This window comes from Dendroctonus ponderosae, unplaced genomic scaffold (assembly GCF_020466585.1).
Source record: "Dendroctonus ponderosae isolate FM_Combo_2020 unplaced genomic scaffold, Dpon_F_20191213v2 Dpon_F_20191213_2, whole genome shotgun sequence".
Taxonomy (NCBI): Eukaryota; Metazoa; Arthropoda; class Insecta; order Coleoptera; family Curculionidae; genus Dendroctonus; species Dendroctonus ponderosae.
The window spans coordinates 5,473,596-5,492,443 of NW_026018165.1; the positions used below are offsets into that span (position 1 = coordinate 5,473,596).

At 31.0% G+C, this 18,848-nt stretch overlaps 1 protein-coding gene across 1 annotated transcript; it reads left to right on the forward strand.

The window, feature by feature from the left end:
• The first annotated feature begins 294 nt into the window (after window positions 1-294).
• Window positions 295-18,813, forward strand: LOC109538285. The gene is made up of 8 exons (XM_019905456.2): window positions 295-906; window positions 2,327-2,735; window positions 5,922-6,161; window positions 9,909-10,091; window positions 10,187-10,315; window positions 17,300-17,434; window positions 17,586-17,742; window positions 18,141-18,813. Exons 2-8 carry the CDS (start codon window positions 2,376-2,378, stop codon window positions 18,314-18,316), a joined length of 1,380 nt encoding a protein of 459 aa, XP_019761015.1. The 5' UTR covers window positions 295-906; window positions 2,327-2,375; the 3' UTR covers window positions 18,317-18,813.
• Window positions 18,814-18,848: the final 35 nt, after the last annotated feature.

Here is an 18,848-nt window from a genome sequence, read left to right on the forward strand (position 1 = left end):
ATGCAGTATGTATTATTAATATATTATATAAATAATATATATTACATACATTTTTGAGGCAAAATACCCAAGAAGGAATTTGTAAAAAAATGACTAGTGATTGTGTTCATTTATTTAAATTGCACGGCGAGTATCAATAAATTTCCGTTATTGAAAAGTGAAAATGACGTTTTCCACACCAATAATTTTACTTTTTTATGTTTGGGACCACCTCTAGAATGGAAGATCTTCTAAATGATTGTTTCCTAAAAACGAAGAAAATACACTTTTTAATTGCGTGTAAAAATTATATGGAATTATTGTGGATTGATTTTTCAGCAAACTTTTGATTGGGGTGTAATCCTATAGACAATGAATGAAGAAACTCCATTTGAATTTTCACTTAAACAAAACTAAATGGACGTGTTTTCTTTTTAGATGTAAAAACCATGTAAATTTATTTCGGTTTGACTTGGAATGTGATTATATGGATAATCCAACGAAGAACTGCATCTGAGTTTCATGCAACGAATCCCAATAATGAAAAGGATCAACGAGTTCGAATAGCCGTCCCCAATCACTGCCATTAGCTTTCACCTCCTGAAATGTCTGCAAGTCTGCAGAGAACAAGTGGCTAGTCAATTCAAGCAAAAGGATTGTTAATCTAAATTATTTTATCAAAGAGCGCGAACGGATTAACGAGAGTGAACGCGCGCAAATTTTCGCCTCAATCAACCGTCAAATAAATCAGCGAGTTCTTTTGCGATTTTTGTTTATCGCATTGTGTTGACTGTTATTGTTGTTAATCGATAAGTGGCAATATTCTAAAATGTGCGATTTGATACGATAAAGTGATTGTTTGTGTGCGAACTTTATACATCCGAACGCCGTTGTAGATTATTTTCGGATATAATTTCATTAGTTTATGTAAGATAATTTTTGCATATATTTGTTAAATAATTGCTGAAATTATATTATGAATAGAAACTTAATACTGAGCAAACCAAATTCTGGCGATTTCAGTTTTACCCGAAATTTCAAAAACGCTTGGAAATATTTGTCATTAATTTACTTTCAGATAAAGAAAAACTATACCAAGGGTATTTTATTCCATATGTGCTTACTTAAAGACATTTATTCATAGGTATACCAAAAAGTAATTTTGCAAGATTAGTACCTAGTGAATATGCTTTACTGAAGTTTTGCCATTTAAACAGGGTTAAATGATCTCTGCATAAGTCGCAAGTTTATAACAAAAATGTGGGTTATCTTTTGGCTCACTAAGAAAGCTTCAATCCCTACATTCAAATTTACTCAACTTTTGAAATGTCTAAATCTCGAAACCTAAAAATGTTACTTTCAAAATTCATATTTTTTTAGGTGAATCCATTAATATTATTTATTTACGTATGTTTCCTGAAATAAACAAAATATTTTTTAACGAAAATAGGTATATCGTGATCTAAAAACTACTTTCAAAATATATTTATTCTATTCGCAGATTTGGCAAAATAAATATAATGTTCCCCACAGATTCGCAACATACTAAATTAATTAATGATTCAAACAATAGGAAAAATAAGAAGCAAGTAGTGACTATAATTGATTGCACAGGAAATTCATACTGAGTACTCGCTTTGTTACGCGAAATTATTCACACCATTAAGTACATTATTTTTTCTTCTCCCCTACTTCATTGATTCGATGTGGTTTTGAAACCGCATTAAACATTAAACATTAAAACCATCTTCTCAGCGTGCAAATGGGTTAATTAGATGTGTTGACTGTGGTATTGTTGTTGTTATCGCCAGCTTTATATATTGAAATTATATTTGTCAATCGAAAATTGCAATTTCAAATCGTCAATTGCCGGCTTAATTCATAAACAGTGGCGGTTTCTAATTAACGGAAATATTGAAATACATTATCATTTATGAAAATGTTAATGATACGGACGTGTAACATAATGTTGGAGAACGTGTCAATCAGCAATTGATTTTAAGTTCAATACGAAATTATAAGTGTTTGTCTTAGTTTTATTAATTAACTCACTTTATTAATTAAAACCTTTCTTCGCTAAGGAAATAGAGAGAAAATCCCGCAATGGTCAAGTTCTATTAACTAAACCAATCTAATTTACATTTATTTCTTTTTAAAATTCAGTCGGTAAAAATTGTAAAGATCGTTCTTTCTAAAAAGCATAAAAGTTATCAGTTTGAAAACGTTCACCTGGTTTTAGTAAAATTGGAAAGCAAACGTGCCTATATTTAGACGACCAAAACAACAGCTCAAAAAAAATTAAAATTCTAATTGAAATCATTGGTTACATATGAGAAATTTATTTCAGCCTCCTAAAACGAGACTAAATTTCATACGTCTCCAATAATCCTGTTAGCATGATGGAGACATCAGTGGACCCACCCGTGGATCAGCAGAGGTCGACAAATATTCCTCCGCCTCCTTCCGAGACAGATCACAAAGATCTTCCACCAATGGACAAATCTGTACGAGATCCTCAAATTGCATCTAAAGGAAATGAACACTCCATGACACTGTCCACTAAAATGTCGACAGATCAGTTAATTTGCAAAAGTCCACAACATTCAGCTAATGGATCAGTTGCTTCTTTAAAGAAAAGAAAAATGTTAACGCCAAATAGGATCCTCATGAGCTTAGGAATTTTGCAGTTTGTATTTGGATTTTTAATGGTGCTGTTTGGAGTTTATGTAATCGCATACAGGGCCAGCCTAAGCTATGTGAGTATGTTGTCCACTACTAATATTACAAATTAAATTCCTTTTACGCTCAATATGTTGCAAATGTTAAATGTTTTATGATTTGATTTTTTTAAATTTCTCGTATGTCCGTGATTTAATGCAGTTTGCTTTCTGAGTGATATATATCCGCGAAGTATCGCTTCTGCACACAAGTACTTTTTACGTGGTTTAAAAACACGTTATTCTAAAATATGACTCTATGAAGTAAGAAACATTAATTGGGAGGAATACTATTTTCAAATTCGTGATAGGTCAACCTAAACAGGAAAAACCTGAGGTGCAAATTTGCCATTGACTTTCTGATTAGATGGGCAGCTTTAAAAAATAAGAGAACGGAATCATCTTTGCTTCAATTCTGTATGAGGAATCAGGAGTTTTCCAGTGGTTCAACTTTACTGCCTAGTTTTGCTTCATATGCCGCATAAAATTAACATTTTATTGCTCATTAGACGTGATACATATTATATTGTCTGGTTGTCTGCAATTAAATAGCAGAATTGGATCAGCTTTCAAGCTTTTTCAAGTTACTTAACAGATCCTATTTGCAAATAATTTCGAACTTAATTAACCAGTAACTTAATAACCTCTTGCAAAAATATGGCATATCCGAGCTAATTTAACGAAGATAATATTATTAGTATCTGCAATAAATTGTCGTTTAGGGTCATTTAAATTCGTTGCAACCACAATCGATTTCAGGGTTGGTTCAAGCGGTAAATGTTGCGTTACAGAAGATAATCTTCTAAATGACGGAATATTTCTTCACAGCTCAACAAAAAGCAACATTACAAAACGAAAATTGAAACCATCGTAAAACTGATATTCGACTGCAAGTTTTTTGCCTGAAATAATTGAGGACATACTAGTATTTCAAGGTAGCATTAGCAAGCAAACAAGCCCAACTTGTATATTATCGTAAAAAATACACCCAAGAAGGAGGTTTGGTGCTATTTAATTATTTACATCCAGTTGATTAATCGCTAAATATATCTGAGCAGAGTTAGTAACTAATATTCAAATTCATCAGGTACTGCAACTGTCTTAAATTATATCTAATTGCTTGAAAGCTTTAAGCCCTTTAGGGTAAACAAAATAAACTATTTAAATGCGTTAATTATGTCGTTTGCTTCCTAATGTATTGAAAGGTCAAAATGTATCATCAAATACCTCGATTATTGATCATCTGTAAGTCTATTGCATTGTCAACTATGTATGTAGTTATTCACTTACACGTTAAAGTACAAAAATGAGGCAGGTAGAATGATAATTTTTTTAAATCATTAAATGTAATAAATTGTGTTTATTTGCTTTTAAATTTTTATTTTATCGTCATGGAATTTGTAGCAAGGAACAGGAGCAAGCTTTTGCATATTACATTTGCTCTTTCATTAACATGGTATGTGTTTGTACCCCGTCACTGGAAAAATTAAAACTAATAATTTTTATTACATATAAAGCTCCATGGGGGAAAAAAAATGAGTATAATGGGCCATTTCTGAAGCCGTACAGGTTCAAGTAGAATGACGCAAGAACTTAAAATACTGTTTGAGCTCTAATTCAGAGCTAGACGACGGTCTCACTATAATCATTATTAATTATGTCTTATTTCTTAAATAACCCTTAGCTCGACCCCGTGATAAGAGGAGATGTCGACAGGACAAACGTATTAATTATTTACGGCTATTTGGAAATTACTCGGATGGTGTTTATGTTCTTGAGAGTTTCTAAAGAGCCCTTTCATGGGTGAGAAAGCAAATGAATGATAAATAAAGTATTTGAGAGTATTTATTGCTGCTAGAATGATCGTGCATAATTATTGGGAATGCAAATACAATGTTAAGCTTGTTTAAATGGAAAGGCACTTAAGGGTGTTTTACGGATATTAACATGATCCGAAATGACTGACACAGGGAGAAGGGGTTCAGATAAGAAAAACACCTATAAAATTGCATCCAACAAGATCCAGCCTTTTAATATTAAATAATCAATTGTGTTTTGTCAAGCAAGCTTTACATCATGTAGTTCATTTGTTGCTTTAGTTTTTAAATTAAATTCATATTGATTTTAAACTTGCCTGATCGCCGCCGATACCTAAACTACTCATGTAGGTACTTATTAATTACATTGAGAGATTGTTTTTTTTTTACTTGTGCTTAGACGCACGTTTGGCTTGAAATCCCGGCAACATTTTCATAGAAAATTGCATTATTGACCTTTTAGTCAAATGCTATAGTTTAAAGACATTCTAAGAAATTATCCAGACAGAAAAAGTATGAATTACCTTGGTAAAAGTCATGTCGACTGCCTTGGTAAAAATTAAAAGCGTACTTGTCGTTTGAATTTCAATCCTTGGCTGTAGGAAGCAAACTTAAATAAAAGTACATATAAATAATAACGTTCTTTGCAAAACAGGCGCAGCAGGTCAATACACAGGCGTAGAGCTAAAAAAAATCAGCATCACTTTACTAGAATAATTAATAGGCAATATATGTAATTATTCAAGTATCACCTATCATTCGCATACAATAAGCATTAGCATTTTAAAGGTTGTCAGACAATACTTGCCGACTATTGAGAGATAAAAATACTAGGGAATGTTGACATTTTGTATTTTAATTGTCCATCTGAATGTGAATGGGACGTTTTCTTCTTGAGATCCTTCATTTCAGTGCTTAGAGGTTGAAATAATGATTAAGGAAACTAGTTCTTAACAGAACTGTTCCGTTGCTAACCTTCTCCGGGGATGGATGGATGGTGGATAGAAAATATATTATTTAACTTTATATTTTATCGAAAATTTTCAGCAGCTATCCAAATAAGCGGCTTCTCAGCAATCACTATAAGTCTTCAAAAAAATTATACTTGATAATGATAATAAAAAAATATATAGTTGTAGGTTTAGTGCTTCTTAATTCTAATTTTTTTGATTTTGAAGATTTCTTGATCTCTTCAAAATTACAGGTAATTTGCTTTGATAGCCTGACAGTTTTCTGTATTTTAAATTTACCGTAACAAATGTGTAGTGTTTGAAACTAGATTAAATTATTGTAATTCAGTTTTTATACGCTTTAGAAGTTTTAAAATTTGCTAAAATTCACTTTTCCCAAGTAGAATGTTTGAATGAATTTTTAGAATAAATTTTAACATTTATATTATATTTTGCAGTTGGGCGCTGGGGTATGGGGCGGAATCCTGTCGATGATTACTGGAATATCAGGAACTTTGGCAGCAGCAAAGCATTTCTGCCCTTTCAACAATACGGCTCAGAAGTTTGCACATACGACGTTTCTAGCTCTGAGCTTAATAAGCATCGCTGTGAGTCAGCTTGTGGTCGTCATTGCCAGCACTGGACTAGCCAGAGATGTAAATAGTGTGGAATTTCAAGAGGCCATGGGAAAAGTTGAGGTATGCCAACATAGTTCTGCGCTTTCCGGTAGAGTTGAAGGAGTTGATCATCAGAACTGCTAATGACTAAAGCATCGAATTTCATCCATTCGAGAACACTAAATAGTCCTTATGGTTTATATGCCATGATCCATAATGAACATAATGACCATGACAGAATTATAAACATGTTTCATTCTCTTTAAAAATACCAAAATTGGCTTATATTTTCGAGTGATGAAACTGTATATTAAAACGTTTTTTATAGCAGTTCCTAAATAATATTTGACATAGTTGTATTTAATTTCCCGTAATTTAAAAAAAAAATTAATCACGCCCTAAATTAAAGTGAAGTTCCTAAAACCTACAGTAGACTCACTTGAATATTTGTTGTTAATTATTTTTGTATATTGGAGGGATGTTTCCAAATAACCATGTTTTATGTAAACTAACTAAATTCTTAATCATACATCAAAAGCCAAAGTAAATGAACCATTTCCTTATTAGCGTATAAAGAATATAAAGCCAATATATCAATTAGAACCGCTTTCTCTTCATACGGTCACTATCGAGATCTACGAAATATAATTTACGCCTTACTATAAGAAACGTAATTTGTTACATGGAAAGCGAAAGTGGAAATATTTAAGCGCATATTGCACAAAGAAAGAGATAAAACTGAATTATAAGCAACAAAAACCGCTTTCTAAGATTCGACAGTTTTAAACATTAAACAGGTCTTGAAGAATGCACCAGTTTACCTCGAAAAATTAATACCAGATAAAAGTAGATTAATTAATTCTAAGCCATTGAAAGCAAGATTTTTAATTAAAAAAATTGTAATTTTCAAGTTCAAGTTGACGTTATTTCTGCCTCGATTTTGTTTAATTGATTTGGAACCAGTTATCTAAAATTAAATTTACATAAAACTGAAATGTAAATGGAAAGTTTTTTATACCTTATCGGCGTTGTGTAAATATCGAAGATTTTAATCCTGGACCCAAAAACGGTATGGCTGTTTCTCAATGAAAGTGAAAGTGATTAGCGAAAACCTCAAATAAAGACGATCGATTATGTAGAAATATTATACATAATTACCAGCGGGTACTTTGGGAGCTTTGGTAATCTTTATTATTCTTTGATTTTCAACTTGAATTCTCCTAATTGCAAATTACTTGCCGTGAGACGTAACCGTAAGCGAACTAAGAGCCTTTGAGTTTTACCATTTATATACGCAAAATATTCAAATCAATAAAACAAAATCAACAATATCTACTCGTATCAAGACCCGTTCGCCTTATCCTGATGCAATTAAATTTACTGCCAATTCAATCCTATGAGAAAACAAACCTTGTCTTGAGTATCGCACAGTATAATGGCTAAGTACCCACACCGAAATATACATTAACCATTAGACGGTGGGTACCGCAAGTCTTTTACTTTCAGATGAGATGATTATGAAATATTTGCGGTATGTCAAGGACTACAAGTACACGTGAGTGCTTTATTGAAGTTGCTATTTTTGCATAAAATAGCTATGGAAAGTTGTAGACTTTTTATATTAGACACATTGGGGGCTTTTAGATTTCCAATTCGTTCATTATTTTAAGTCAAAATTTAAAACATTCTAAATACTATAGATCATATTATCAGGAGCGCATACAATTATCAGTTTAATTAATTATAATTAAATTAGCACGAATAATTAGAGAGTTAACTGAAAATGATGTGTTTAGCACCCAATCAAAAAATGTTTTATTCAAAAAATGTCGAAAGAAAATAAATTCTATTCTGAGCTATATAATAATAGCTATTCTGAGTTGAGTTAAAGGGGTAATAATATAATAAAATTATCATATATAATAAAATTAAGTATATTTGTAAATACTCCTATTCTGAGACAAAATAGTGCCTAAACCTTTCAACTTTAAATACCTTAGAGCATAAGAAGTTTGTTTGGCCCTTGTCGTATTTAAGGAATACTTTGGAAGAAAAATTATTTAAAAAATATCACAAGTTGATTTGATGAATTACATTTATTAAATAAATTATTAGCAGGTCGAAATATTCCAATAATGGATCATAAAATAAATTATTCACAGATCAATTATTCATATTGGGACTACATAGTCTTTAATATTTCCTGTGAGCGTAAGATCAAAATCAAGTCGTTTTGGGAACACGTTTCGGAATAAGTTTACATCTTCAACTACTTTCTTATTTTGATTGTTTAAAAGTTTAGTTCGAAATATCATGAATTTGCTTTTATTGATCAGACAGTATTGGAAAGTCGCTTTATATTGATGTCTCCTTTTTAAGGATGCTTAAATTTAGTTTATTAGCTTTGTCCTTTCACGTTCACTATTTATCGAATTCCTACGCATTTTCATTATTAGTGCAATTTTTGTTAAATGTCAATCCTGAAAAGGATAATTCAAGAGCTGAGTTTTGTCTAAAAAAAATTGTGTTTTATTGAAATCTATTGAGATTTCAGTTATTTATATAATTTAATGAAACTAAAAGAACATACTCTTTACAATTCAATTATTGATCTTAGCAAGTATTTTTGCTTTTTGTGTTCATTTTCAACAATTTGCCAGCTGTAATGTTCTGAGATACAGATCTGTATGATTCTCAAATGGTTTTATTGATATTATATTTAATTTTTTTTATTAAATCTGCAATCACTCTTAAGAACATATACAACAGGTACTTGTTTCAACAGTAGAAAATATCGCGCTCAATGCTCATTACTTATCTTGTAGCACTTCTTACAAGAAATAGTAAATGGTTACTTTCTCCTGTTGGGTGATTGGTGATGTGATGGTTTCTTTACGAAGAGTCTAGGCTTTATTATAAGACTCATTCAGTGAACTAACTAATTTAAGTAGGTGTTCAAATTACTTGAGAAGCAAAATTGGACTTTTTCTATCGTAATATTATTTCATTTAATCATCAGAACTTTTTACATTATTAGTTTAAATTCGATTATTGCGATATGTAGTTCCTTTTCTAAAATGCCTGAAAAGTTGTGTAATGTGGTCACATAATTGTAACTAAGAATACATTTGTGTCTGTATAAAATAACGAAGACCGACAAAGAAAGATAATATTTAGCAGATACAAAACGATAATATCTGTCATTTAATTTTATTTATAAACTAAGTTTAAGAAAATGTATGATATATTTTAAACAATTTGGATATTCCATGTATAGAAAGGCAGATATACCAATGCGCAACACCGAATATTAGATTAACACAAAAACCCAAGCACTCTGAAAATAGGAATTTGGTTAATATAATAACTCAATTAATCTAGTGCAAAATGCATTTAAATAAGCCAGTAAAAAACTTGTTAATGAAACGAATTACCCTAGAATTGAACATGAAATTAGCTGCTCGTACACGCTAACGGCACGCTCTATTATCAACTGCACGTGAGAATTGAATAACAATTATTAAATGCAAATATGTTAATAGTTTGTGATGCCTATTGGTATACAAGCTTTAAACGTTTTAATGTATAGTTTCTTTCAAACATCTAGTATTTCATTACTATGGTGCTTGATGTACTTAAAAACTGATACTGATTTACAAACTCTTAATGTTAATGCTGGCAATTATTTTTCCTTGTATTGTTCTAATCATAAAGGAAACTCTCCCATACAGCTACACAAATGTTACTGAAATTACTTACTTAAATAAGTTATTAATGTTGAATTATGGATCAAATCCCTAGTCAGTTCAAATAAGAAGACTTTTTCAGTTCCATAAGATGAGCATGTTTCAAAAAGTCACTGGGGAAATTTCCCAAAACTATCGAGGAATTCTTTTCAACGTGGCATTGATAATCGTTTCAAGTGTTGAATGCATAGTAGCGGCGATTGCATCATATCGGAGTTCGAGGGAATTATGCCCTTGCTTCAGGAAAAATGAAGATTATTATCAGGTAGGCAGTGAAAAATATTTTTACGGATGAGTTGGTTTCTAAACTGTCTGGCTTATATTATAACGTAGTTTTTTTCTCGCCTTTTTCATCTATAGGATAACTTAAATATGCATCGAAGCCAGGCTCTGGTAAGCTCCTGGCTAATGGAAAAGCATGGAGCTTCTCATGCTCCTCAAATCTATGTTGTCACTGGGCCTCCATCTAGTTTGGGAAGAGGCAGCAATGTAAGTAAAAAGCATGCCTACAGCACATGATTTACGAGTATTGTAACAGAAGTTGTTATGCAAATGTTTATGATGAATCACAAAATATCAGGATTAAGGTGGCATTTTCTTGAAAGATGTGTCGTGGACGATATGGGTAATATAAATTCAGCATACTTTCCTTGGTAATTCTTATAAATACGACGCTTCCATTTCATAAAGAAAGTGTGCCGAACGAAAAGAGTATGCATGTCCAATTTATATAAGTTTATAATTGAATTCAAACGCAAACTAAATAAATTTTCAATAAATTGCGGAAAGAAAAAGTTGTAGAGTGATTGCTTGGAGTCACGAATATTTTTAAGTGGCCTGCTAAATATCTGCAATTACCGGAAGCTATTACTTTTTCTTTGGTTCTTTCTTCAGTTCCATCCATAGCCGATGATAAAGCATGGTACCCAATTAATTTCAATTATTGCAGCTGTTACCGACCATTTCACTACTTCGAACTAAACGATAAATGAAATAGAACGGGTACCTAATCTTTCGCAATTGGGATATTCTAATTTGCTTTAACGATTGCACCAAAGCTATTAATCCATAAACTATTTGATAGTAATTACGATTCTATTTGGTTGAAGATTTGGAAAGTAATTGCACTACGAATAATTGTATATTGGTCTAATTGAACAATATTTGGTTTTGTGTTTGGAAACCGTTAAAAAACAAGTTTTATGTAACTGTTATAATTTGCATGAATAATACTGTATTGAATTACGAGTGATTAGATAAAGTAATTGAATCCACTGAAAATAGTTGAAATGGGGGACTTTGTCATATCATTAATTGATTGTTTCATCAAGTAAATTATTATATTTTTGGTTCTCACTGCAAGTCTTAAAATTTAAAAATCAACTAGTTGACCTCAAAAGTTGGCAACTTTTGCTTAACGTAACCGGCCGTGTGCCTCTTTTAGTTCGAGTTTACAATGTATCTAATGTATAATTCCTTGCTTTAGCGAAGGCTAAGATTGGCTATGCATATAAAATGGTTCATTTTTATTATTATGCTTTTGAAAACATTAGATTTTAGAATGCAATTTGAAGAACGACATGGAATACTAAATTTGCGTTTATAAAAGATACTTTTCAACTTACTTTTCGCTTAAACTAAGCGTAAATTGCAGTATTGTGATAGTACATTATTGATACTTGTTGAATATCAATACACTTTTATCAATATTGGCACAACTATTGAACACGTAAATGAATACCAGAAAATCCTATTTGGTACGGGTAGAGAAAGCTCCGTCGTATTCCTATTCTTTATTTATTCTCAGAATACATATGTTCCATATAGTAGTTAAATACTTATAAGGAGAAACGTACTACAATTAGCGATCTGACCGACCAGTAATTTCCGCAGAAACGTATATACAATTATCGAAGAGGCGAAATAATTTTAGCCCCATAGAGTTACTTTAAATGCTTGAAACTTTGATAATAATTTGATCCGAGTAATGCTCATTATTTATTGTGTAACTGACAAAATGTAAACTCTGGATCCCAAATCGACCCGTTTCATCCAAACAGTGCACACATTGGGAAAATAATTAACCCTAAAAAATCGCATTTACGTATTCTAGTAGCGCAAACAATAAACATTATCCATCTGAAACGAAAGCTGCTATCTATGACCTGAGTAACAAATTTCGGGGAATGTTCGTTTGCTTATAGAGCAAAAGCTAGTTTTTTGCGCTCCTTACAACATTCATTTTACATTGTCAAGGTTCGTTTAGAAATGCGTTTTCAACCGAGAAAGCCAATCTTTCAAAATGCAAAAAACTATAATATTGATTTTGCTTTGTGAAGCGAATTTACTGCTCGTTTAGTTGTTAACTTGATCTTGCAGTCAATCAATAATAACCGCATCTAACTGTTTTGGGTTCTCATAAAAAAAACACCAATTTCAATCATAGATAAAATTTGCTGCGTGAATCTAATAAAAAAGGATAGGTCGAAATAAAGTGAATGTGATAGACTGTGAAAAGGGGATCTCTATAAGTGCGATCATTAATCGATTTAATTACAAATAAGCGTTATAGCTTCAAAATTAGAAATTTTAGGTACAATACTTCTGTCGTGTAAAAGTTCCTATCGGAAAACTTTTTCTTTTCGGCAAAATTCTGATTCATTCATCAAAATATGTTGGCATATTATCACTCGCACCACATTGTGTCTGGTCAATTGACCCTTCTTGCGAATACCTGTTTGTATTCGATAAAGTTTCACCGAACTCATAAGCATGCTCAAGGCGTAAGTAAAAGTTAATAAATATTTAACAAAGTCAACAACCGAAAAGAGGTTCGACCAGTCAAAAAGCAAAACCAATGGCACACATATAGCTTTACCTTTCAGTTTTAAATTAAACATTCAAGTACAACAGTCGAATGATTCACCATTCTTCCATAGAAATTAACAGTAGATTAGATGCACACAACTACCATATGGTGTACTTTACTATAATTAATTAACGATGGTCATTTAGAAGATGTTTTTGCAATATATTTAAGTCGTTTCACTTCGACGATTTTTTCTTAGCAAAAAATTTCAACGATTTCAATATCGGTCTTTCTAGATTATTTATTTTTAATAACCCTAATTAGAATTATCAATGTCTTTAGTTGGAAGATAAAGAAAACACTTATGTATCGTCCATCGGTTTAAGTGCAGATATTTCATGACACGTGATGTGATCGCTTTTGATATGGACTACTTTGGGTATTTATTTGGCTGAGACTGAGAGTGATGAGCTTAATGAAGCTTTTGCTTGAAGTGTTAAGAGAATTAAGCTAAATACCATTGAGTAAAGTTGACATCCATATTTGTTTTCAGCCGTAATTTTTTTTCATGAGACAATTTGTCTGCATTTTGATTATTTTGTAACGGACCCCATAATCTTGCTCCTAACTGTTTAAATGCAATAATGTCCACTATTGATTTACTTTCTCATGGCATTTCCAGATAATTACAGACCGAAACCTATTAACTATTTCATCACTTACGATAGTCTTCTTCAGATATATCAGAATAATCCAGTAATTATTGCAATTGTTTAACTAAACTAAAATAAAGTTTAGAAAGTTAGTAGCATAATAAGAAGGGAGTATTTCAAACGATTTTTTAGCTTAAAATGAGTTTTACAAATTCAACATTCCAGATCCGCTGCAAAGCCTGTAGAGTTTCTATGCCTAAAATATATGTATGTATATGCATTTCATTAATAATACAAATCAATTTAAAACCATTTTTTCAACAGTCTGTTTTAAAAAAATAGTTTGATCGTTTGATTTGAGTTTTTGCAAAATCAAAGTTTCCAACTTCCTTTTATCAAACCACATTTCATGTAGATGTTCCTAGAAGTAAATTTGGCACAAAGCAAGCAATAATATTCCACGCTCTATTAAAACATTCATTATCACACACCTTATAATTTTCGAATCAATAAACATGTTAAAATATTCCAATAAAACAAATGTCTAACTGCTTAAATAATACACTTGTGGCTACAAAAATAATTTATAATTTTCACGATCTAGTAAATTTCATTCGAATGCAACATTCCCATTCGATATTATCGATTGATTAATGCATAACGATTGCGTTACAGAGTGGTTGTAGGTTATTGGCATAGAAAAGCTAAAAACACTGCCAAATAGGGTTGAAATTTATTAATCGGATTTGGTAACACCGATGAGCTTTGTTGGGAAATTAGGTGAATGAATGCCTGCAAGAATAATTTGTATTTGTTAAGCGATGACATAATGGCTGCTTGAATAAAACATCAAAAGCTTAGCTTGTGATGAAATCTACTCAAATAATTTACCAGATTTGGTACTTAGCCCAGAAACCACTAGAACGTGGCTGAAAATATATTGCTCAATAAAATACTTTTACATTCATTCATTTTGAGCAGAAATATTTTTCAATAACTAGATATATTCTGGAAGTTCCTTTGCATCAAGTGCGTCCCGTTAAGGTGCAGTTTGTTCTCTTTCATCATTCATAAAATATTCATTAAAGCAAATCAACCGAACCCATAAACAAATGAGTCCGTACATGTGATTCCGAAAGTGACCGTATACTTACAGGTGTAGAAATACCGGGTATCAAGACAAGACAATAAATTTTGTCACGTTGGAGAACATGTATGGGCACGTATTTTTTATAAAAACATTCCTTTTGCATTATTTCACTTTCACTACCTTCTAAGATTGGAATATGCATGTAAGTCCTTCCCGTTGATTGAACGTGAATCGGCAATATTTGCTTACATGGAATAAGAACAGACAACTATTACTCAATTGATTAGTACCCAAAAACAAAACGCTACGTTAATTAGCCGTGCTGTTTTATGAGATTTGATTGCACAAGTCTGCTATTTTATATTTCCAATTACCTGCCACTATTTAATTAAAATCCTATTTTTTGGAATTGTTTTGAACACTTTCAGGCGTTCGTCTTCCTTCTTAAAACGTAGGTAAGAAATACAAAATGGTGTTAAAAATTAAACTTTTTTACTCAAATTTATGAATTAGGTATTTGTTAAACTTCAGCACGCCGGTGAGAAAATGGCCACAATTTAAATTTGCAGCAACTCCTATCTTTTTGATGCAAATTGTACATAAAACTCTGTGAACTGAATAAGATTGACAGGGTATGCAGAAGGAGATGAGAAAAACTATCAACAGCTATATCAAGAATAATTTCTGAATAAACATGAACAAAAATATACTGAATGTTAGCTGACTTTGTATCTTATTTTGAAACACTTCTTGATCTATCTGCTTTGTGCTTTGTTATTAAATATTTTCTTAATGAAACAGACCAGTTAGACCAGAACTCTTTCTCATTGTTAACAAAACTATCTGAATCATGTCTTGGTGGATTGTAAGAAAACTGTCAGTAAAGTGGGTAAGGAGGATAAATCTCCATTTTTTTCTTTGATGATATTTAAAGTAAAAAAAGTTGCTTAATTCAAAAATAAAATTATCAGCAAATTTGTTCAGGCTCAACTCAAAGATGGATTGAAGGAACTAAAATATTCGCTTGTTTAATAATTAATTAATGGTAGTTACAAAAATTAATTTAGGACCGTTTGTTTGAAATTTATTTTTGCTAGTAATTTTAATATATCCTTATCATTTGAGTGTCTCGCTTTTACGAGAATGTAACTTTCCTGTTTTTTTCATCGTGTTTTATCAAAATATATAAAATGGCAATTTTTGAGTACATTTTAGTGAGTAGAGGCTGAGCATATCAGCAGCTCAATAGATGAAATGTGTATGCAAATATCAGAAAATAAGTTTAAACTAACGAATAAAATTACATCTTTCCTTATTTCTTAGTCCATTTTAACCATTAGTTTTCCATCTAAACACCTACAGTCTCGCAAAATTTCTGCTTCTTGCCAACAAAATATTTACTACAAAGGTAACTTTGTTGTATAATTTGCTATGTATTTGACCTGATTTCTTGACTTATACAATATCACATTTAACCGATTTTTCAATAATAAACTTTTAACATGCTAAGTGGAATTAAGGAATTTAATTGATTTTGAATTCACAAGACGTTGGCTATTTAATGCTCACCAAATATATAAAGTTAAATTTCAACACTATATCAAACATCAATCGTTTTCTTTCCATCCTCATTGCCAATAAGAACTTAAAAAATTTGAAAAACATTTGACAGCTAACAAATAAATAAATTTAGTTAAACGACAATAAAATCACATAATTAAAAGCGATAAATTTTAAATGTGTAACATAATATATTCTCTAATTCTCTTCATAATTATTCTGTTCAGTTGCCTATTCAAGTTAATTTATTATTTCAGTAGTTTTTATTCTATTAGAAAAATTGACATACAATTTGTCAACTAAAGATGGAACTTTTAAGTAATTGCTGTTTTATGGCGTATATAAAAATTTTATTGGAAAGAAAACGCATGATTTATTAATGCTCTTGAATATACTTCAATCACTTCATCAATGATGTATGCTTAATAGTTTAGTGCTAATTAATTAGTGTGTTAATAATGAACAAATTCCTCATAAACTTTTAAGTAACTGCTATTTTATGGCGTATATAAAAGTTCTATTGGAAAGAAAACGCATGATTTATTAATGCTCTTGTTCATTCACTGATGTATGCATACAATTTTAGTGCTACGTAATTAATAATTCGTCAGTCTATTAGGATGTGAACATTATGTAAATGTTCTAAATGTGTGCATTTATTTGATTTTGATAAAATTGGCTTTTAAAGGAAAGCAATAACGAAGAGCATTGTAATTGCTTTTGAGAATGTTAATTACATCGCGCGAAAGCAGAAGAAATTGATAAAAATCCGGAAAAAGGAAAATACGCATTAGAGTCAAAGAATTAGTTCGATACAAATATTTTTTTTATTCTTTGCCTATAATTAGATTAACTTGATCTTTGCCTGAGGTCTAACTTTTCCCTTCTTTGTCAATTCACATGGCACGACGAGTTCTTACATTTATTATCGCCGCACCTTCCGCAGTGGCATTTGGTTTTTAATTTCTTCGATATTGATGCCAAGCCTTGAAGGAATTTTATTAAAATTGTTCTAGACGAGAAAAAAACATTTTTTCTATCTCAAGGCTGTTGCGCCATGCTGAGATTTTATCGAACCTGAATTATTTTGGTTATATGTTTCCGTAACTGATAATACAAATGATCAGTTTTATTGTATGAACTAACTAAGGAATATATGTTGGATTGTAAATTTGCGAAACATTTAGTACCATTAAATTCGGAGCTTAACACATTTTAATGAAGATTTTATTCGCCCGTTAGCTATTTTTTCCAACAAAATGCCACCTATTTACAGACAGTTAAAGCATTTCTGATGCAGAATTTATTTACTTTTAACGAAGTATTTTGGGTTTTATATAATTTTTTTCAATTAATTTTAGATTTCAAATGTAATGCCAATGTCCCTATATGCGCTACCAGCTCCCATGCTACAGCAACAAATGATGGGTTATCCCTTAATTCCTGCACCACTGGGATCAGTGCCTTCCCCAATAATTCCTCCACCTAACCGAAAAGTAAGTAATTTTGTTCGTAATTAAGAGGCTTTAAGGTAAATCAAATGCAATAACAAATGTGGAGGCTCGTTTAGCAGAATTTCGACGAATAATGGTGTGAAAATCTATGCAAATTGTTAGTTTAAAACTTATTTTATGTGGAAATTTTCAGCTAATAAAAATGTCTAAGCATGACAAGCCAAAATCGCGTTCTAAATCGAAGTCGCGAAGCAGAGAACCTACTCCGAAACGATCGTCCAGATCCAAATCCAAGTCCAAAAATCGTGAAACACAAATGACTGATGAAGAAGTTGTAAAGACATATACAGGTTTGATATGCTCAAATTTTAATATTGTTTGAAGTAGTGTATTTGTAATAATTACTTTATTTTGATAATTAGAATACTTTCAACATTCGTGTTCTCCTAATCCAAATTTTCCGAGTAGAAACTTGGGTGAAAAATTGAAAAATACACGCTGAGAAATACCTACACGCTGAGACATACCAATCGAACAATAATTCTTCATTACTGAAGAATATATTTGACTGCTGCATTTTTTAAATTTTTAGTGATTGTTCCAACTTATCTTTGTTTTTCTTTATCTTGAATTTTACTTTCAATGATTACGTACTTTGTTCTTGCTACTTCGATGATTATAACTTTTGATATTAATTGCGTTTTATCGATTTTTACTTAAGTAAAGTAACCGATTTTATTAATTAAAGGATTAGATAGAGCTATGGCTGAAGAATTTATCGATATTTGCGAAATGAAACACGCCAGTTTATGCAGCGATATCAGTTGTATTGATAGCACTTGTCAAAGTCCATGCAGTTCTTCGGCAGAGGGATGTCACACCAACAGCGACGCGAATTCCCAAGACTATTTAGTTAATAAGTAACTCAAACCAAAAAAAAGCTCATGGTTCAAAAAAACAAAATGGAAAACAAATAAAAAAATTATTGAAGCTGCAGTTTTTGATTCGGCTTCAATATCATCCAGTATAGATAGATATATTATATAAAAATGCTCTCTGATTTACCTTAGTTTGTAAGTAATTGTTATGTTTGTATATATGGAAAGCTTTTATAGCAGAGACTGCGTCTAAATAATACATATTACTCATCTATAATCTTAATAAGAGTTTGTGTAAATAACAAAATTTTATATTATGTTAATATATTGTTAATATATCATATTTGATTGCTTTTCACATATTGAGTTTCTAAACTATTAGGGATTTGTCTATAATGAAAATCATTACTATGTAAAGGGATTTGATTCTAAATTACTATTATCACAAATCACTTTAATAATGATGAATCACAAGTGTACTTAAATCTACGTGTGATACTTCTGTATGTGTACCTAATGTGAAATAAAACTCATATAAAATAATTTCAGTGTAATTTTTATGAACAAACAATATATTT

What these genes read in the sequence shown, in the direction of transcription:
- LOC109538285 (XM_019905456.2), top strand. Translation starts at nt 2,376, where the DNA reads ATGATGGAGACATCAGTGGACCCACCCGTGGATCAGCAGAGGTCGACA. An exon ending in AAAATGAAGATTATTATCAG is followed by an intron (nt 10,092 to 10,186) that starts GTAGGCAGTGAA and finishes TTTCATCTATAG; the next exon opens with GATAACTTAAATATGCATCG. An exon ending in GTTTGGGAAGAGGCAGCAAT is followed by an intron (nt 10,316 to 17,299) that starts GTAAGTAAAAAG and finishes AATTAATTTTAG; the next exon opens with ATTTCAAATGTAATGCCAAT.